The sequence below is a fragment of the Pelodiscus sinensis genome, chromosome 13 (genome assembly GCF_052426305.1).
Source record: "Pelodiscus sinensis isolate ZL-2025 chromosome 13, ASM5242630v1, whole genome shotgun sequence".
Lineage (NCBI taxonomy): Eukaryota > Metazoa > Chordata > Testudines > Trionychidae > Pelodiscus > Pelodiscus sinensis.
The window spans coordinates 21,818,668-21,839,251 of NC_143064.1; the positions used below are offsets into that span (position 1 = coordinate 21,818,668).

The 20,584-nt window shown below is 40.1% G+C and overlaps 1 protein-coding gene across 7 annotated transcripts in view; it reads left to right on the forward strand.

Annotated features, from left to right (window-relative positions):
- The window catches only part of PAK3 (p21 (RAC1) activated kinase 3), a 208,295-nt gene that overhangs the window by 179,785 nt on the left and 7,926 nt on the right, over positions 1-20,584 (forward strand). For all 7 annotated transcript variants that reach the window (XM_075940915.2, XM_014580107.4, XM_014580109.4 and 4 more), the window contains 6 exons: positions 4,009-4,057; positions 10,192-10,304; positions 11,439-11,556; positions 12,345-12,444; positions 13,343-13,539; positions 20,301-20,438. In XM_075940915.2, the coding sequence (XP_075797030.1) occupies positions 4,009-4,057; positions 10,192-10,304; positions 11,439-11,556; positions 12,345-12,444; positions 13,343-13,539; positions 20,301-20,438 (715 nt within the window). The remainder of the gene's footprint in view (positions 1-4,008; positions 4,058-10,191; positions 10,305-11,438; positions 11,557-12,344; positions 12,445-13,342; positions 13,540-20,300; positions 20,439-20,584) is intronic.

Here is a 20,584-nt window from a genome sequence, read left to right on the forward strand (position 1 = left end):
TCAACTCTCTCTATATTATGTGTTCTGATGGCTTTAAACTTCAGGCCTCCAAGTAGGAAAACAGTGAAAGAAGCTTTTCTTGTTGGATTTCTAGTCACTGAAAAGTGGGATGTAGAAGCTCTTTCACGACTTTGAGAAAGAGAACCTATTCTCCTAAGAATTCTTGTTTGATTTTATCACACCGATTTTTGGATTAGCATCTGAATCATTGCAGGTTTCCTTGAAAGAATTTTTTTTGGAGACATTCCACTCTTTTTTAAAAAATGTGAAAAATATATAATGACTCAGATTAAGGACTCGCATTAAAATGTAGTGGCAGTGTTTGCATTTAAAAAAAGACATACAAAAACAATCCCTTTGGTTTTATCGGGACAGGAACAAAGCTTAATTTTATAGCCAAGATGAAAGTATATTTTGACCGTTGTGATAGCAAAGCTTCATTCTACATATTGCACAAGTCTGGCAAAGAGAATTGTAAATGTTCCTTCACGTTGCCCTGAATACAGATCTCAAAAGATTGTTGAAGCACAGGGGAAGTGAAATCTGTTCTGCGGATGCTGTACACTTGGGCTTTGCTTTTCAAGTGAGACAAGGAATTGCGGTGCATGATGGGACATGGTAAATGAGATGATGTGGTCATCACTCAGCTTATATATTTAGTGAACGTCAATGAAGATGTCCCAGTGAACCGAGATGTCCCAGCGAACCGAGCTGATTTCCTGGCATTTATTACAAATAATCAGTTAAATTTTATGATGAAGGTAGTAATAGAATAGGAAATGTGTGACTAGATCTTTCAGTAGCTGTGAATAAGGAGACTGAAGGCAATGGGGAAAGAAATGGTTACGTGGCAAACTGCAGCTGTCAAAGAGCTTTTGATGTAAGGAAAAGTGAACTGGGTGGGCAGTCGCTCAGTAGTGCTCCATATGGTTAGTGAACAGTGTACATTCGTCAGCAGAGTTACACTTGGTGGTGGGTGAGCATCAGGGCTAAATCTCTTTCCTGGTATTTATCTTTGGTGTAGGATTTGTGGATATTTCAGAATAGCTAAGAAACTTAGGTTATTGTTTCTTGATAGAGAAAGTTGGGATTGGTCCTGCTTTGGGTTGGGGGCTGGACTTAATGACCTCCTGAGGTCTCTTCCAGCCCTATGATTCTATGAAAGCTACACTGGTTCAGATCAGTTTCAGGTTCCTCCTACCATAAAGATATTTTGTGGCTTCAATGATTTGAAAAAAAGAGTAGTCCTGTGGCACCTTAGGGTGCATATACACAGCACCCTAAACTCAAAATAAGATATGCCATTTGCACTACACAAATTGTATGTCTTATCTCGAATCTATTTAGAAATAGCTTATTTTGAAATTTGATGGCTCTACACCGTGCCTAATTTTGAAATAATGTATTATTTCGAGCCATCCCTTATCCCTTGTGCAACGAGGTTTACCGGGATGGTGAAATAGCACACCCGTTATTTTGAAAAATATTTTGAAATAACAGGTGGCTTGTGTGGATGCGGGGTAGCTATTTCGGCATACCTCTGGTATCCCAAAATAGCTGTGTAACACGCATGTGCACATACACGCACACACACAAAGAGAATCATGAGAGAATCATGAGCTTTTGTGGGTAAAACCTACTTCATCAGATTAGTTGGAGTGGAAATAACACAATTTAAGATATATATAGCAGCAAAGAGCATTTACCTGTCAATTGTAGGACACATGTTAATAAAGCTAATAAAGTTTCTTGGTTCACTTTCACCACTTCCATTGGATACTGATACAGATCCAATTCCAGCTCCTGCTAAGTGCCTAACTTTATTAAAACTAAGATGTTGTTAGAAACTGAGTAGAATTTATAACCACTTGAAAGAACAAGCCCCTAATGTAAAATTATTTACATATTTATATAATGTAATTTATATCTGTATTTCTCTGTGTATTTATATAGTGTAAAAGTATTTATTTGAAATACTCTACCTAAATTCTTACAAGATAGCCTTGAGCCTACAAAAAAGCACCCTAATTCAAATAGCTGTTCATTAAAAAAACCTAACAAGGAGTGAGCTGAAGAGGTACATACAGCTCAGTATTAGCAACCCTGAATAAGCTGTTTGATTTTTATGAAAACAAATTGGATTAATCTCAATAATTAGTCATAGAAAAATGCATTTGCATTTATATTAAAAGAATGCATAGCATGCCAAATGATAACATTGTTTCCAATGCAGGCTCTCAGTCTGTAGTGCACAAAAGAGTCAGTCTGCCAAATTATAATGCTGTGGAAATATTTCAGCTTCCAGGTAAACAGAAGTATCATGAAGGTCATGTAACACTGAGCAGCACTAGCTGGTTTCAATTTAAATTAGCTGGTTCTCCAAGGTTTTCACTCAAGAGTAAGTAAATGTTCCTGCTTCCTTTCCCAAAATTTCCTGGTCCACCCGCTTTTGCAGACCAGCAGGAAAGGTCTCTAGGGGATCACATTTTGAGAACCTATGCTTTAATTCAGGTGTTAGTCTCCAGTAGTGTAAGCAAATGTTACCTGGCCCCTTGACATTTAAATATTAATTAGGTGGTTTACTCTGTGTATTACCTCTTTCCAATTCTAGCCATCCATAACACTGTGGGAAAAGAATCTTTCTTAATCCGGAACAGATGGCAAAAAACCAGACTGTCTAGTCTGCATATGCTGATCAGTGTATCACTTTATTTTCTGGTGACTCTATGACAGACTCCAGATCTGCTTTAAAAATGAAATGTGAATGTAAGGATGATGAAGGATTCAAGCGTCTCACACCCTACAGTAGGAAGCTGCCGAGTGACTTGACGTGCTTAGGAATCTGGGGCTTCTTATCTCTTTATTTGCAGTTGGTTTTAGGAATCTAGGATTTCTCACCTGGCAGAATTTTGCAAATAAAAGAAACATTGTCTCTAGGGCCATAAACAGAATTAAAAATGAGGTTTCACAATCTAGCCAGTTATCTCAGGGACAGACCAAGTCCATGGCAAATCTCTGCCTCAAAAAGAACCTTAAGGTTCCTAACCTATCCTTCCATGTTGTGAAGATCAGTAAACTCTACCTCTGAGGAAAACATTAAAATAGAAGGACAACTTTGCAATGTTGGAAAGCCAAACAAGAGCTCATAGAAGTAAGCAGTTGGGCAGAAAATGGGATGTTGAGAGTAGAAAATAAAGTTAGCAGTGCTTCATACACAAAGTTAGAATGAAACATAAGTAGCTCTACTCAACCACACTTGAATCTCTACTAGAAGGTTTTCATTAATATTAAGATAAACCTTTAGGAAAATTGAGATTTTGTCAAGGTTTGCTTGTTGCTTTAAGATATAGACACCAACCGGTTGCTCTGCAGAAAGCCTACAAGCAAACACAGTATCTTTGAGCATCTCAGATGCTAATAATCGTCAGCGTGTATCTGTGTCTTCCTCCTGGAAGATGGACAGAGGGAATTATTTTCCCTAATTTTTGCCTGCTTTCTTATTCTCCATTGCCAGAGTCCCCAGAGTGCTTCTAAGAAATGAGGATTGGGTACAGGTCCTCTGAAGCCCATAAATTCTTCCCCTAAATCATGCAGAAGGAGTCATAGGTAGAGCTGGTTGGGAAATGTGTCTTATTTCCAGCAGTAAACAAAACAGAAGAAAATGCAGAACTTTTTGGGTTTAAAAAAAAAGATAACTTTTTTGGTTTTTCTGTTTTAAACAAAAAAAGTTTTAAAAAAATCAATCCAACGCATTTTTTTTCTCCAGGAAAACCCCTCCCTTTTTTTTGACCGGGTCTAGTCACAACAAATGACTCAGTGTACACCTTTCACTCATGTCCTGAGCTTGGGTTTTTTATCTTACATCCTTTACATTGTGCACAGTTAAATTCTGTACTGGCTGAATACATGTATTCCATAAACAACTTAGGCAGAGATTTGGTGCATGAGTTTCACTTTGTTCAAAGGCACTGTACATCTCCTCACTTCTTACCTGCTGTTTTTTTCTAGGGCATCGGGTACTGTTTATACAGCAATAGATATTGCCACAGGACAGGAGGTGAGTGCTAATATTAAGTAGTAAATCCAGATTTGTATGTGATTCTTGAATATTTTCTCTTTTGTCATATTATATCATATTCATTATTCACATATTGCTTAACGTTAGGATATCCCTAAAATGGTTTCCTTTGAACTCTTGAAATGCCTCACTACATAGAAACCAATGAGAGCTTTGCTATTGACTTCCAATTGAAGCAAAATTGAACCCTTAATATGGCTAGCTATTAAGTAGAATATTTCCCCTACCTACTCTTTCCTTAATCCAATTCTTGCATCCTCTTAAATCTCACCAATCCCAGCCCTAGCAACCTAGATTATTATGGCATCCCTGTACTGCTGTATAGAAAGAAATCTGTAAAGGCATCATGGATAACACATAGGGTTGATTTACACATAATTTTTTATTACAGATTTAACTATACTGGTTTAGAAATGGATAAAGATAAATTTCTGTCATCTTAGGGTATGTCTAGACTACATGGCTCTGTCGACGGAGCCATGTAGATGAGTTTACTAGACATAGGGAAATGAAGCGGCGATTTAAATAATCGCCGCTTCATTTACATAAAAATGGCCACCGCATTGTGCCGATCAGCTATTTGGCGGCACAGCGGGACAGTCTGGACTCGCCACGGTCAACAAAGGAAGCCTTTGTTGACCACACAGTTATGCCTTGTGAAATGAGGTTTACCTTGTGAAATTTAAATAATCGCTGCTTCATTTTCCTATGTCTAGTAAACTCATCTACATGGCTCTGTCAACAGCCATGTAGTCTAGAGATACTCTTATTGTGTGGAAACAGTTCTACTAGTATAAAGGTATTTATATCAAAAGAGCTGCCCATCTCTAAATGGTATTAGGAAAATTTGTGATTCATTGCACTGACCAGAGAAAGGTCATCCAATACTATTGAGCACTCCCAGAAAACATGACCAGAAAGAGTATGAAAAGAGAAGTTATATCCTAAACAGAAAGGCATAGAATCATAGAATACTGGAACTGGAAGGGAGAGAGATCATCAAGTCCAGACCCTTGCCCTTACGGCAGGACCAAGCACCATCCAGATCATCCCAGATAGATGTCTATCTAACCTGCTCTGAAATATCTCCAGCGATGGAGATTCCACAACCTCCCTAAGCAATTTATTCCAATGTTTAACCACACTGACCGACAGGAAGTTTTTCATAATGTCCAACCTAAACCTCCCTTGTTGCAGTTTAAGCACATTGCTTCTTGTCTTATCATCAGAGGCCAAGGAGAACAATTCTCCCCCCTATCCCTCGCCCTCCTTGTGACACCCTTTTAGATACCTGAAAACTGCTATCGTGTCCACTCTCAGTCTTCTCTTTTCCAAACTAAACATGCCCAGTTTCTTCAGCCTTCCATCATAGCTCATGTTTTCTAGACCTTTAATCATTTTTGTTGCTCTTCGCTAAACCTTCTCCAATTTCTCCATATCTTTCTTGAAATGTGGTGCCCAGAACTGGACACAATACTCCAACTGTGGCCTTATCAATGCAGAGTGGAGTGGTAGAATGACTTCTCATGTCTTGCTCACAACACTCCTGTTAATGCATCTCAGAATCATATTTTGCAACAGCGTCACACTGTTGACTCATATTTAGCGTGTGGTTCACTATGATCCCTGGATTCCTTTCTGTAGTACTTCTTCCTAGATAGTCACTTCCCATTCTGTATGTGTAGAACTGTTTGTTCCTTCCTAAGTGGAGCACTTTGCATTTGTCCTTATTAAACTTCATCCTGTTTATCTCAGACCATTTCTCCAATTTGTCCATTTTGAATTATGACCCTATGCTCCAGAGCAGTTGCAAGCCCTCCCAGCTTGGTATCATCTGCAAACTTAATAAGCGTACTCTGTATGCCAGTATCTAAATTGTTGATGAAGATATAGAACAGAACCGGTCCCAAAACAGACCCTTGCGGAACCCCACTTGTTATACCTTTCCAGGAGGAATGTGAATCGTTAATAACTACTCTCTGAGAATGGTTATCCAGCCAGTTATGCACCCACCTTATAGTAGCCCCATCTAAGTTGTATTTGTCTAGTTTATTGATAAGAATATCATGCGAGATCATATCAAATACCTTACTAAAGTCTAGGTATACCTTGTCCACCGCTTATCCTTTATCTACAAGACTCGTTATCCTATCAAAGAAAGCTATCAGATTGGTTTGACATGTTTTTTTCTTTAAAAATCCATGCTGGCTGTTACCCGTCACCTTATTTTCTTCCAGATGTTTGCAGATGAGTTCTTTAATTACCTGCTCCATTATCTTTCTTGGCACAGACGTTAAACTGACTGATCTGTAGTTTCCTAGGTTGTTCTTATTTCTCTTTCTATAGATGAGCACTATATTTGCCCTTTTCCAGTCTTCTGTAATCTCTCCCAACTTCCATGATTTTTCAAAGATGATAGCTAAAGGCTCAGATACCTCCTCTATCAGCTCCTTGTGTATTCTAGGATGCATTTCATCAGGCCCCAGTAACTTGAACACATCTAACTTTTCTAAGTAATTTTTAGCTTGTTCTTTTTTTATTTTAACTTCTAAATCTACTCCCTTCCCACTAACATTCACTGTTAGGCATCCATTATTCTCAAACTTCTTGGTGAAAACCGAAACAAAGAAGTTATTAAGCACCTCTGCCATTTACAAGTTTCCTGTTATTGTTTTCCCTGTGGTTGCACTTAATTACTGAGTGTATTAATATAACAACCTACTGTCAAATTAGCTGTTGGATGTTTCCATCAGTGCCTCTCAATTTATCTTAATCATTGATTCAGCTAATAACACTTCATGCTGTTCTATAGCACTTTTCATTTTCGGAGTGCATTGCAAATATTAATTCAAGACAGAGTATTGTTAATAAACAATGTTTTGATAACATTGAAGTTGGTTGATCCAAACCATTAAAAACAAGGAAACTCAAAATTAAAGATAAAGATCTGTCCTTAAAACATGCACTTATGCTTCATGTATCAATCACAGTGCAGGACACTATATTTTGATTACGTGTGACCTTGAAATAGCCAGTCACAGTTGGGGGTGCAGAAGAATGAATGAGGTCTTGAATGAAGAATGTCTTGACTTCGAACTTCCCAAGTTTTTGCTACTTTTCCTTTTCCTTTTCAAAGTTTTTGAAATTACATAAAATAATTTATAATGGCCAACATTTTCAAGATTAAGTGATGAGACACCCTGGAAAGCTATATTTAGACATCCTAATAAAAATGGCATTGTTTTCAGAAGTGCTGATCATCCAGAGCTGCTAGTCACTTCTCTCAGGATCAGACACAAAAACATTCATCTGACCATGTCACACATTTACAGTAATGGGATTTTCATAAGGGTTTCAGAACCCTGGAGATAATGGTTTAGAATAGATCATGTTTACCATGAAAACACATGTTTAAGCCCAGTCCTACAAACATTTACGCGCATGCTGAATTTAAGCACAGACATACTCCCATTGACTGACTGCCCGTGTGATTAAAGTTAAGCACATGTATAATTGCTAGGAGTATTGGGATCTTACACAGTTCTTGGGGGAGAGGGTCTGAGTGCAGCTCTTTGTTTGGATGCCCTACTGTTTCAGCTCACCTCTATACCTGGGAAGTATTTTCTTAACCAGGTCCAAAGAGGCCAACATAGAGCTGCAGTAGTGTCCATGAAAGGGCTGCTTCTCCCATGTTTGTTTGGCTGGATTTCATTCATTCCCCTTTCAAATCCTTTGTTTTTTGAGATGGAATGAATTTCACCTCTGGTGCATATTAGAGTCGGGACAGATAATGCCACATCATATAATGGTTGCCTGACATTTCTTGTCATATGACCCTGTTTTCAATTGTCAGAGATCTGCTGCAGGCTACTTTTTTTTCTTTTTCTTTTTTTTAAAGAAAATTCTTAGCCCAAACAGTTCAGCTCTCTCTGAGAAGCAGGTTATTGAAAACTACATTGTCTCAGTTTAAACATTCTGGCAAACTGAGAATCTCCTGCTGTGGAGCAGGCAATGGGAGGGAGGATGGCGGGAGGGAGAAAAGGAGACAGTTGCCGCAGGGCCTGCTGATTCAAAGGGGCCAGGAGCCCTTGCTCATTCAAATTGCCACCAGATCCCTGTGCAGTGTGCTCCGTGCATCTCTGAGGGCTGGGAGAGGGGGTGCACCATGCTCTGGGTAGTACTAAGGGCTAGCTACTCAAGCCCTGCCCCTTCCACCTGAGATCCTGTCCCAGGAGTACGGAACTGGGCCCCTTCTCTCCTTGCCTAAAGTCCCGTTCAGGCTGTTAGCTCCCCTGGGAGCAGGGATTTGAAATTGTGCCTATTGTGTCCCTATGATAATGGTTTGGCAGTGTTTGAAAATTTACAGCAAGTGCTCAGTTGAGATGTCTTAGATTTTTTGCAGCTAAATTACTCCAAATGCTGTCTACAGCTGGGGACTGAGTAGCACTTTCCTTGCAATTGCTGCTGTGTACTGGGCCCCAAATATTTAAGCAGGGAGATGATCACCACTCCCACACCTTTGCCACTGGATCCAGGCAGAGTGGAGGGGGGAAGAGTCAGAGGTGGTTGAGAGTTCGGAGTAGATTCAGGCAAGAAGACTGATAGATGGGGAGGAAAAGGAGAAAGAGGAAGTTGGGGCATGAGGCAAACTGACTGCCTGGGAAAAGAGATAGGGGACAAGCTTAGTAGAGCTGTAATTGTAAGAACTAAGGGTCACCAAATGAAATTAATAGGTAGCAGGTTTAAAACAAATAAAAGGACATTTTTCTTCACACAGTACACAGTCAGTTGTGGAACTCCTTGCCAGAGGATGTTGTGAAGACCAGGATTTTAACAGGGTTCAAAAAAGAGCTAGATAAATTAATGGAGGTTAGGTCCACCAGTGTCTATTAGCCAGGATGGGTAGGAATCGTGTCCCTAGTCTCTGTTTGTCAGGAGCTGGAAATGGGTGACAGGAGAGGGATCACTTGATGATTACCTGTTTCTTTTCACTTCCTCTGGGGCATCTGGTATTGGCCACTGTTGGAAAACAGGATACTAGGCTAGATGGACCTTTGGTCTTACCCAGTGTGGCCATTCTTATGTTCTTATGTAAGGAAGAACTAGGAGGTACTGGAGATGTCTGGACAAGGAGACTAGGAACAGAGGTGAGAGTGAAGAGTGGGCGTGGAATGGAGAGCTTAGATGAGGAGACTTGAACAGGTTGGTCAAGGAAAGTGGGACTGGAATAAGAAGTCTAATGAGTGGAGACTAGGCCAGCCCAGAATGGGCCTGGGATGAGTAAACAGGATGAGGAAGAAGAGACAGGCCTGGGTCAGAAACATGTTGCAGAGGTTATGGCAAAAGAGATAATACTTTGAGGTGGGGGGGGGGGGAGCATGGGCAGGTGAGTCTGCAGGTGTCTCTTCCCACCGCTTTCATTGGCTGGGGGTGGGGCGGGGTTTTACAGGTTTTTTAAAAAACCTAAATAATTGCACATGACATCATTAAAACAACATTATTCAGATTGCTAAGTCAAGCATTCAAGTCAGGAAATGCCAGAATTAAGTTGGCTTCTTTTACCTTAATAATGTTTTTTTTAATGTTGTTTTTTGTATTACATTCATACGTGCATTTTATATAATTTATGTAATGGGAATGTATAATCTTCCCTGTGGAGAACAGTTATTGAACTTGTTTTGTTCTTGTACAATTATTGCAAGATGATTTTGTATTGTATTCTAATCAAAGTACTGTACCAGAATCAGTAATTACTTGCAAAAATGAATGCAATGAATTGAGACCATTTTGGAATAAGAAAGGACTATAGCATGTTAATGATATTAAGAAACAGTAGACATTTTAAAAGCTATTTTATATACTTTGCAAAATAAGATGTAAGGCAGTGTACTCTGTAATTGGCATCCAAGTAGTGGATGAAATAGGGTAGATTTCAAAGTATAAAGCATAGTATTGCTGTGCTAGTTATGGATAATTAATGCCCAATAAAAGGGCAGTTTGGTATAGTTTTCAGCTGTTCTGAAGTGTATGGTTTCAAACACATTTATTTCTTTTACATTCTGGTCTGTTGCAATTTATACTATTAAACAGTATTTTTTTAAATGTCATTTTAGGTGGCCATAAAGCAAATGAATCTCCAGCAGCAGCCTAAAAAGGAACTAATTATTAATGAAATCCTTGTTATGAGGGAAAATAAGAACTCTAATATCGTTAACTATTTAGACAGGTAAGCTGTGTCAGTCATTAACTTTGAGCTTGGGTCAAAGATTTAGCCAATTTTTAAACTTTTGTGTGCAGTGACCTTTTGTGCACACAAAGCTGATCGCTGAACATAAGGATCCATTTATACAAACATACAGAAAGTTATTCTTTATGTGCACCTGTGAAAGAGTCCTGCAAACTGTATAGACACAATTTTTGAAAATCTTGGCCAGCACAGGCCTTTACCGAAAACGGCTGTCAATAACTACATAAATCTGCGTGTTTTAGTAGTTGGACACATTCTTCCTATTTTTTAAAGTGGGCACTGGCAAACAGTGATAGAAACTCTGTCAACTGGTGCTTCCCAACTGGATACCATTCATGTGATTTCAGTGAAGACTAAATTTTAAAAGAATTGTTCATGTGTCAAAGCACTTCATAAACTTTTGCTTTGTCGGTTTTAAAACTGGTTTTGTATATCCATGGATGCTTCAAAAATGCACTGAAAAAAGTTCTTGCTTTGCTTCTGATGGGCTAAATGAAAAACATTCAGCTACAGCTTGATTGTGCTTTCTGCAGGCAGCACATGAAGGATTTCCTTTCCCCGTCTTTACATTATTCAAGGTTTTCAAACCATTAATCAAATTCCATCTTCGGCCCCCATCAGTGGATATCCTTATAGCTTTTGGTTATATTTCTATATGCATATTTCATAGTGAAACAAGTAATGTGAGACAGACTGGTTTAACATTCTTTAAAGTTTACATTTTCTCAACTGTATTTTTACTATCTAAAGCACACAATATATATAGTTAAAGTATTATTTATAATGCATTACCTTTTTTCATTTGCACTATACACATTCTTCACACGATGAACTGTTAATTGTACCTGAGAAATGACAAATAGACAAAGTCATCATTTGTCAAAACAGCTCTCTAAATCGGGGTGGGGAACCTAAGGGCCCCCCAGCTTTCCCCATGGAGCTAGAACACACAAAATCTACTAGCCTGGGTCCTCCTAGGTTCTTTTCTACGAAAGAAATATGGGGAGTGTCTTTTTCCTTCTCAGTTGGGGGCCATCCGTTTTTGTTTTTTCCTCACCCCAGGCCTAAATAGTTGTGCTTACTGATAATGGTGTCTTCATTTTCTTGTTTCAGCTACCTAGTAGGTGATGAACTTTGGGTAGTCATGGAATACTTGGCAGGAGGTTCTTTAACAGACGTTGTTACGGAGACCTGTATGGATGAAGGACAGATAGCAGCTGTCTGTAGGGAGGTAAGAGGTGCCAGGCATGGATGAGTATGCTGGGATAGTATAATGGTATGGGAAAAATGTAAGGGATCTCTTTTTAATATTAGAGTAGGAAGTGTATCTTAAAGGAGATCAGATCTATGCTCTGCTGCAAGATGCCACCCTTGTAATAAAGTTCAGTTATGATGGCACTTTTCACTGATTTGGTTATGCTTAGGTTTGCTTCTTTGAATGTATGGTAGTTCAGCAGTGCACCTTGTTCCTTGCCTTTTAAAAGGAAATAGTCTTGTGACAGAATGCAAAAACCTGCAAATAAAAACACATGCTTATTTGTTCAAGTATGAGAAATTACATCCAAAATTGAGGCATTTTTTGAAAAGTGACTAAAAATATTTTAAAGTCTGCTGTAAATTCTAACACTAAATTCTTTGGCATGGAGCATTCTGCCAATAGTGAGCCAATTCATGCTGAAATAACTTTTTTCTTTCTTTTCTGGCAAATAATGGTTTGTCATGTGGGACAGAGATAGCTACGTTCACTGTAGCAGCAATCATTCTGTCTGTGCTTCCAGGCTATAGTCTGTAACAATAATTGACATTTCCAATTCAAAACGCTAATGTGCCTTCATTTAGTAAATTATTATTCTAATAGCGATGAAACAGCAAGCTATTTCCCTTAACAGCACAATATTCTGCCACTGCTGACAATTCATATAGAAATTAAATCTTTTAAAGATATTTTTATGCCCCTCTCCCCCTATAATGACATCAGGCCATTAACTTTTACCTTTATGTTCCTTTTTTTTTAATCAGTGCCTGCAAGCGCTGGATTTCTTGCATTCAAACCAAGTGATCCATAGAGACATCAAGAGTGACAACATTCTACTTGGGATGGATGGATCTGTCAAACTGAGTAGGTGTTTTTGTTCAGGTGGCATTATTCCCCCAGTGGTGGTTGTGGAATTGCTAACTGACTGTCAGTTATCAGAAGGAAGTGCTGGTACATTGGCCACTGCGGTCAAGGAGTGTTTCCTTTGAAAACAATTTTAACACCTCAGGGAAATCTCAAAACATAGGTAGGTGACTTAAAATTATTTGACTGTGTTCTTCTAGAGCCCAGACTTCTGATCTAAAACCCCGAAGGATATGTCATTTCTCACATAGCTATAGCATCAGACTTTGTTAAAAGAACATAAATGGTCCAATTCAATATTGGTTTGATTATATCCTGGTATGTAAGCAAAAGCAAGGTATCCAGCAGATACTCTGATGCATTCTTGTATGGAGAATGGGACGTTTGTATTGGTTTGCTTCATAGTTCAAGTTAGTGTTGTCAAAGTCAGACAGGACTCACAGATTTGGCAGACTGCTCTGTTTATTTCAGCAAAGCTTTGCTAAAATGCATGGAGAAAATGTGAGTACCCTACAAGGTTCAAACCCCTTGATTTTATACAGTCAAAAGGCCAAGTTAACAAGATCAAAGGGTGTGGCAAAACTTCACATTATTAGTGTGGTTAAGTATCTTCATTTCAATATTAAGCACACAGCAATCTCCTGGCTATATCTCCCTGATTATCTGGAATTGCTTCCTAAGACTTAATGTTTCTTTTCCTGTTAAACTCAGGCCCAAATTGGCTAGCACCTTGATCTGCATACCTACAATCAACATTAACATACTTTTCTTCTTCCTCTTAAAAAGACAAACAGAATTCCTTCAACTTATTCAGTTATTACAGCACAATTCATCTTTTTCTTACAGTATAATTCTTTCTACTTTCACAGTGTTAACAGTATTTTTTTCTTCTCGGCAGCTGATTTTGGGTTTTGTGCTCAGATCACCCCAGAGCAGAGCAAACGGAGCACAATGGTGGGGACTCCCTACTGGATGGCACCTGAAGTAGTAACAAGAAAAGCGTATGGCCCCAAAGTTGACATCTGGTCATTAGGGATCATGGCAATAGAAATGGTGGAAGGAGAACCCCCGTACCTTAATGAAAATCCTCTCAGGGTAAGGTGCATGTGGAATCATATACCACTGTTCTTCTATGCTGTCCTAATTTTAGATACAAAATCCTGTCTAAACCACACAAGCTAGGTGTGGTTTCAACAGTGTCATTGCAGCATACCGATATATTGTTTAAAGCACTGGTTTTCAAACTGGTTCCGGGCTACAAAAGCTTATATACCTCTAAAGGTACATAAAGGAGATAAGGGACATGGTGGTGTTCTCAATATGTCATTTTTTAATTCAGAGCTGTTTAAAAATGCTCGGTATGTCGACTTGTTTTCTTAAGTCTCCTTGTGCCGTATCTCTGATGGCAGAAATCTTTCTGATTCCAAGTTTCTCCAGCTGATAAACTCCTGTGAAAAGAATTTTGAACAGAACAAGGGGGAAAGGACGATTTTCCCAAACACAGACTACTGTATATTTGTTAAATAAATGAAATGTCTTACCTGCAATTACCTGTGAAATCTGTAATTACTAAATATTATTAAGTGCAATTTCAAAGTTATCCTTTAATACAAATATTGGTAGCAAACAATTGGGGCATTTATATTATGGAATAGTTTAAATTTTTGCCCTAAGAAGTGTCTTTATTCCCTAAATTAATCCATATGCATATTAAGATGAGTGACTAGCAAAGGAAATCTTACATAACTATATGCCTGAAAGATATGTGCCTGAATGAAATACACAGCTGAACACGGGTCTCCTGTCCCTGGGATGAATTCCTGGAGCCATAGAGCAGCCTACATTTACAGAAGATACAGCTTGTATCTCCTTTCCTGAATTCACCCATGGATTAACATTTCATAAGTAATTCCAGATTTTTAGAGAGAGACTATCAAAACAAAGCACGGCCTCTAGCTTTTCTCATGGGGGACACCTACACTGCAGCAAAAAGCCTGCAGCACCATCTCGGGGCCTGGGTTAGTTGACTCAGACTTGGGCATTGGACAGGGTTGCCGATTTTAGTTATATTTATTCCTGGAGATGTCATCCCATGACATAATCTTTAATTCAAGATTAATCTTAATTCCTGGAGACTTCAGAACAGTCCTGGAGGGCTGGCCAATCTCTGCAGTATGCATATCTGGGCTTCGGTTGTAGTCCCAGCTCTGAGACCCTCACCTCACATGGGGGCTCAGAGCCCAGGCTCCAACCCGAGCCCAATTATTACACTGCAGTTGGATAGCCCGGGTCCCTCAAGTCACCATTAGCTGACCCAGGCCAGCCTTGTCCATGCCATAAGATTCTTATTGCAGTGTGGACATACTCCTAGGTTTTGGTCTGTAGTATCCAGACTGCAATCACCAGCTCAAGGCTATTGCCTCTGAGACTATGTCTGCACAGCAGAGTTTTTGCGCAAAAATTCGTGGAGCGTCCACACCTCAAGCGCGTTTTTGCACAAGAAAATGTACAGTGAATCGGCAGAAGAGAGGGGTTTTTGCAGTATAGGTATTCCTCTTTCTACAAGGAATAACTCCTTTTTGTGCAAGAGTTATTGTGGACGGGAAATAGGCTGGTTTTGCGCCAAAAAAACCCCTATCGAAAGAAGCACAGGTGCCCTGGTGGCCATTCTGTCAGAGCTTTCTTGCGCGAGAGTGTCCATGCAGTGTGGACGCTCTCTTGCGCAAAAAAGCTTCTTGTGCAAGAAGCCTGCAGTGTAGACATAGCCTGAAAGAATTAGTAGATGATCAAAAATAATGTTGGAGTAGAAAGTGTGCTGGTCATTGCCCTTAAGGAAAGGACCAGTGAGGATGAAGTGGCCCATGGGGCTTTAAACGAAGTTGATGTGGCCATTTTTGCAAAAGGCTCTCAATTCTTTTGGAAAGCCACAGGTTCGGGGTGTGGAGTGCAAGTGTGGGCTTTTCCTCCCTGCACGTGACAACCTGCACCTGCAGACTGCAGTGCATGGAGGTACTGTGTGGGAGGGGACATGGGTAGTGGATTTTTATAATTACACTAAATGGGAGACTTGCTTTCTAATGGGCACTTGTGCTATTGGTCTGGTGCTACAGCAGTGACCTCTGAGCAGAACCAGCCTGAGAGTCCTCATAAATTGATCTTCACAAGTGTGGGTATGACAGAGCTGTGCTCAGCTCCTTGGTAAGGAGAATGATTTCCTACCTTATTATCTTCCTCTGGGAACCCTTGCAAAACTGTAATGCCTTGGATTGCAGCTGATTTTGACCTGCTGGAATCTCCCTACCATATGACATCAGTGAGTGATTTGGATTCCTTTAGAAGCTGCTGATCAAAGATTGCAAAGTTAATTAGGCTTCTCCTCTCTGCTTGCATTCAGATTCTGCTATACCGCTGCCCATCCAGGTTAAGCAAAGGTTAATTTCCTGTTGAAGTTATGATTTGTTGGATCACTCTAATTCCCAGAAATAAGCTCTTCAGGGCATCCTCAGGGAAGGGTCCATGCTTCTGAAAACTGCTCCCAGGGGTGGTCTAGGGAGCTTCTAGGAATATACCTTTTTGGCCAGTTTTCCTGCAGGTTTATAGGTCATTGTAATGGCTGTGGTTAAGTGTTTGTCTGCGTTCAGGGAGTTCTGCAAAGCTTTAAACTGAAGGGTTGATATTTTATTACATGAATAATTGTTTTAATAATGTAAGGTGCCCAGGTGCTTAAAGTTGCTGGCATCAATATAAATGTATAAATAAATAATAAAGGCAGTTAAAGGTCGTTAATCATGGACGGAGTTAATAGCTGCCCAGATCCAAAAGCCTGTGTCATTTCCCAGATGCAAGGAAAGCACATTCCACGCTGGATTGATTACTTCCTTATAGCCTTTGAATTACAAGTGTTCAGAGACAGTTTATGACACACGTGCCTTTCCTAGCCTCTGGAGATCCTAATTCACTTCCAGTTCACAAACACAGCCAGCAATAGTGTTACTCTCTTTTTACAGTGACTCACTGTGCCAGATATGCACTCAGGCCCGAAGATACAAACCTTAGTGCACAAAAATGCAATATACTTTGAAATCCATGTTGAGTTGTTTAAGCTTCTGTGAAACAAGCCCTTTTCTTCTTTTTACCTATGAATCGCCTGTTGTATTAATTTTAATCAAAAATTGGAAAATATTTCTAGAGTACTTGGGCCTCTACAATTCCCAGCCTGAGAGTCCTTATAAATTGATCTTAACACATGTGAGTATGACATGTGACATATATACTGGCTGTATCTAACTTTCCCGAATCTCAGCTATAACTATTTGCTGAATACTTCTTGGTTTTTTTTCTGTATGCCAAATGCTTACTGCCCCTTTGCAGTTCAGTTACTACCAACGAGAAATCTGTTCACTTCCTGCATACTGCCCCTGAAATGTTCAAAAGGTGCAATGTCTGGCTAAGGATGACTGTTCCTCATGACTCATGCATTATGACGAAATCAGCACAGTGAATCCGCTTCTAAAAGGGCTCCTGCATTTAACCAGCAGCTCCTATATGACTTGGAATTGAAAATGGGGCAGATGCAACTCCAACAGATCAATACTATGCCTACATCATACAGAAGGGAGACAGTAAGTTTGTCGAAACTGAAGGTCATTTGACATCTCAAATGTCTCCATCCTGATGGAGTCATTTAGGTGGTAAAAGCTGGAAAAGATCAATTCATCTATGAACTCAGCAGTCCTCAGACACAGTGGCACAGATCTAAACTCTACGGCTGTGTCTACATTGGTGCGATCTTGCTCCAAAGCGGCTGCTCTTGCGCAAAAACTTGCTGCCTGTCTACACTGGCTGTGTGTTCTTGCGCAAGTAAGCTGACGTTCTACTGTATGAAATCAGGGCTTCTTGCGCAAGAACTATGATGCTCCCGCTCAGGAATAAGCCCTTTTGCGCAACTGTTCTTGTGCAAGAGGCCAGTGTAGACAGGCAACATGAATTTGTTACGCAAGAAAGCCCTATGGTTAAAATGGCCATCAGAGCTTTCTTGCGCAAGAGAGCATCTACACTGGCATGGATGCTCTTGTGCAAAAGCACATGCCAGTGTAGATGCTCTCTTGCACAACTACTTTAATGCAAGAACTCTTGCGCTAAAGAGTTTTTTCGCAAGATCATGCCAGTGTAGACGTAGCCTACCTGTTTAAATCCAGAGACATCAGTTATGTGCAATTACTCTGAATGGACAGTGGTGCAAATAAAACCTGAATCTGTCCTGATAGTCTGGGTACCCTCTAAGATCAAAGCTAATATCTGTTTGTAAGACAGACTGTTCTAACAGAAACAGATTTTTTTTTCCTGGGGATTTCCAGGCCTCTTCCTATTCTGAAAGTGTAAGTGCAAAAAGTTGGTAGGGTTCCATAGTTCCCTTTTATAACCCAGGTGTCTCCGATAGCCTTAGGCATCAGCTCCAGAAAGCAAATGCTGACCTAATGCTCTGCCTGAACTGGTTCCAGGTGGTCTTAAATGTGAGATAGCGTCCAATCAGTGGGGATACTATCTTTTGAAATAGCAAGTCACTATTTTGTTTTGCTTTTTGCATGTAGACACTCTATTTCGAAATAAGCTTTTCTGGAAGATCTGTTCTGGAAAAGCTTATTCCAAAAGAAGTTGGCAGTTTAGATGTAGCCTAAGCGTCTATGCTAAAATGTTTGTTCCCATTAATGTAACTTGCCTACCACCCTGACTTACAGGGGGCTGACAGAATTTCCAGGCCCCTGGACAAGGTGAGGCAGGTCAAGCTCCATGCTCCTGGATGAGGTGGGTCCTCAGGCAGAAGGGATGGGGCTGGGCATCCAGCCCTCAGCATCACCCCGACCATACCACACTCCTCAGCCAGCACTTAGTGCCACCCAGAACATGCCTCCCCAGGCTCTGGTGGCAGTTTAAAGAATCTGAGGCTCCAGCCACTGCCACTGCTGCAGTAGCAGTCCCCTTTGAATTGTCAGGCCCCGTGGTAGTTGTCCCCTTTGCATCATCAGGTTTGCTGAATTAATAACTCCATGAGAGGTGTAGAATTAATATCAATGTAGCGAAGTCAACACAGTCTCCATGTAGACACTGTATTGCTTACATCAACTGTTCTTGACTTTGAGAAGTGGTCCCACAGTGCCCCGCAATAACATTTCAATCCAGGCAAACACATCTGACGAGGACACACGCCATCAACACAAGTTACAAAGTGTAGACGTACAACAACCATGTGATCACTGAGCTGGCTATATGCCAGCATAAATTTGGTTAACTTAATTTTATAGAAAAAAACAGCAAGCAAATGGTCTGGTAGCACTTTATAGACGAACAAAACATGTAGATGGTATCATGAGCTTTCGTGGGCACAGCCCACTTCTCCAGATGACCAGAGTTATGACGAGGGGATAAGAAAACTCAAAATAAATAGGAAAAGGGAAGGGCGGGGGGAGAGAAAGTTTAGACATATTCTTATACTTTTGCAAAAACATCCAGCTATTTTGCTTAGCCAGCAGTTCCAAACTGCCCCCTTCTCGAGGGCAGAGACCCATTGTCACTTAGCTGACAAAACCTTCTGTTTACTGTCTAGAAACCTGTATCATCCCATTTTGCACGTAGCCTTGTGCAACATATCAAAAATGTGGCTACACCAAGCACATTGAAATCAACATCAAACTAATGAACATTGGCCTATTGTGTGGATAGTATTAATGGTTTTTCTATTTAATTCTTTAAAACTTCAGTTTTTCCTGACACCAAATTTGTAAACTGCTACAAAATTTAGGTCCAGTGTGATGCCTGACATGCAGGTATCCATCTATTTTATGTACATGGCAAGTGTGCATGCATAGTGAACATGTGATTGTATGCATATATTGAAAATCAAGTCCAAAATTTCCCTATTTTCCTCTCTGAATGTATAAACTGATGCACTACGGTTGAGTTATGATACAAAATCTCTGTAGTATCCAGCTGTCCAGAATGAAGAGAAGTATCAACTGTATCATACTGTCTTATGTAAGCAGTGTTTAAGAATTGTTCCAAGTTCCTTTGTACATGTGTTTTAGGTGTGGTTGGTACTTTAAAGGCTGTGTCTAGACTGGCCAGTTTTTCCGGAAAATCAGCCGTTTTTCCGGAAAAACTTGCCAGCTGTCTACACTGGCTGCTTGAATTTCCGCAAAAGCACTGACTTCCTACTGTAAGAAATCAGTGCTTCTTCCAGAAATACTATTCTGCTCCCGTTCAGGCAAAAGTCCCTTTTGTGCAAAGCGTTTGCGCAAAAGGTCCAGTGTAGACAGCTCAGATTTGTTTTCCGCAAAAAAGCCCCGATTGTGAAAATGGCAATCGGGGCTTTTTTGCGGAAAAGCACGTCTAGATTGGCACAGACGCTTTTCCGCAAAAAGTGCTTTTGCGGAAAAGTGTCCGTTCCAATCTAGACGCTCTGTTCCGAAAATGCTTTTAACAGAAAACTTTTCTATTAAAAGCATTTCCGGAAAATCATGCCAATCTAGACGCAGCCTAAATGGTTTTCCAAAGTAGCTTTACCAGCAAAACCCTCCTGTTGCACTCACAACTTATGTCAGCAAAAATTGCTTTTGTTGGGGTAGCTTATTAGGTAAATGCAATGAGCTATGTGGACAAAAGCCCTTTATGTTGCTGTAACTGTTTCTACACTACAGCTTTTGCCAGCATAGAAATGTCACAAAATACCCCATCTGTAATGGACATTGCTTTGCCAGCAAAAGTTTCGAGTGTAAATTTGGCCTTAAACAGGAATACATATTAGAATTCGAGGACTCTGAAAGAAATAGATTAAATCCTCTGGTTTAATTTTTCTCTAGGCTTTGTATCTGATCGCTACTAATGGAACCCCAGAGCTTCAAAATCCTGAGAGACTTTCTGCTGTGTTCCGAGACTTTCTGAACCGCTGTCTGGAGATGGACGTAGACAGACGAGGGTCTGCCAAGGAGCTTTTGCAGGTAAAATGGGCACAGCTGTGGGAGGAGATGACAGCACAGCTGCAATGAGGTTTAACAGGTAGTTCAAAATAGGGCTTTATTTTGAATGGCCGTTTCACTGCTGTGTGTAGACGCGGGCAGTTAGTCCAGTCTTGTCAATTTCAAAA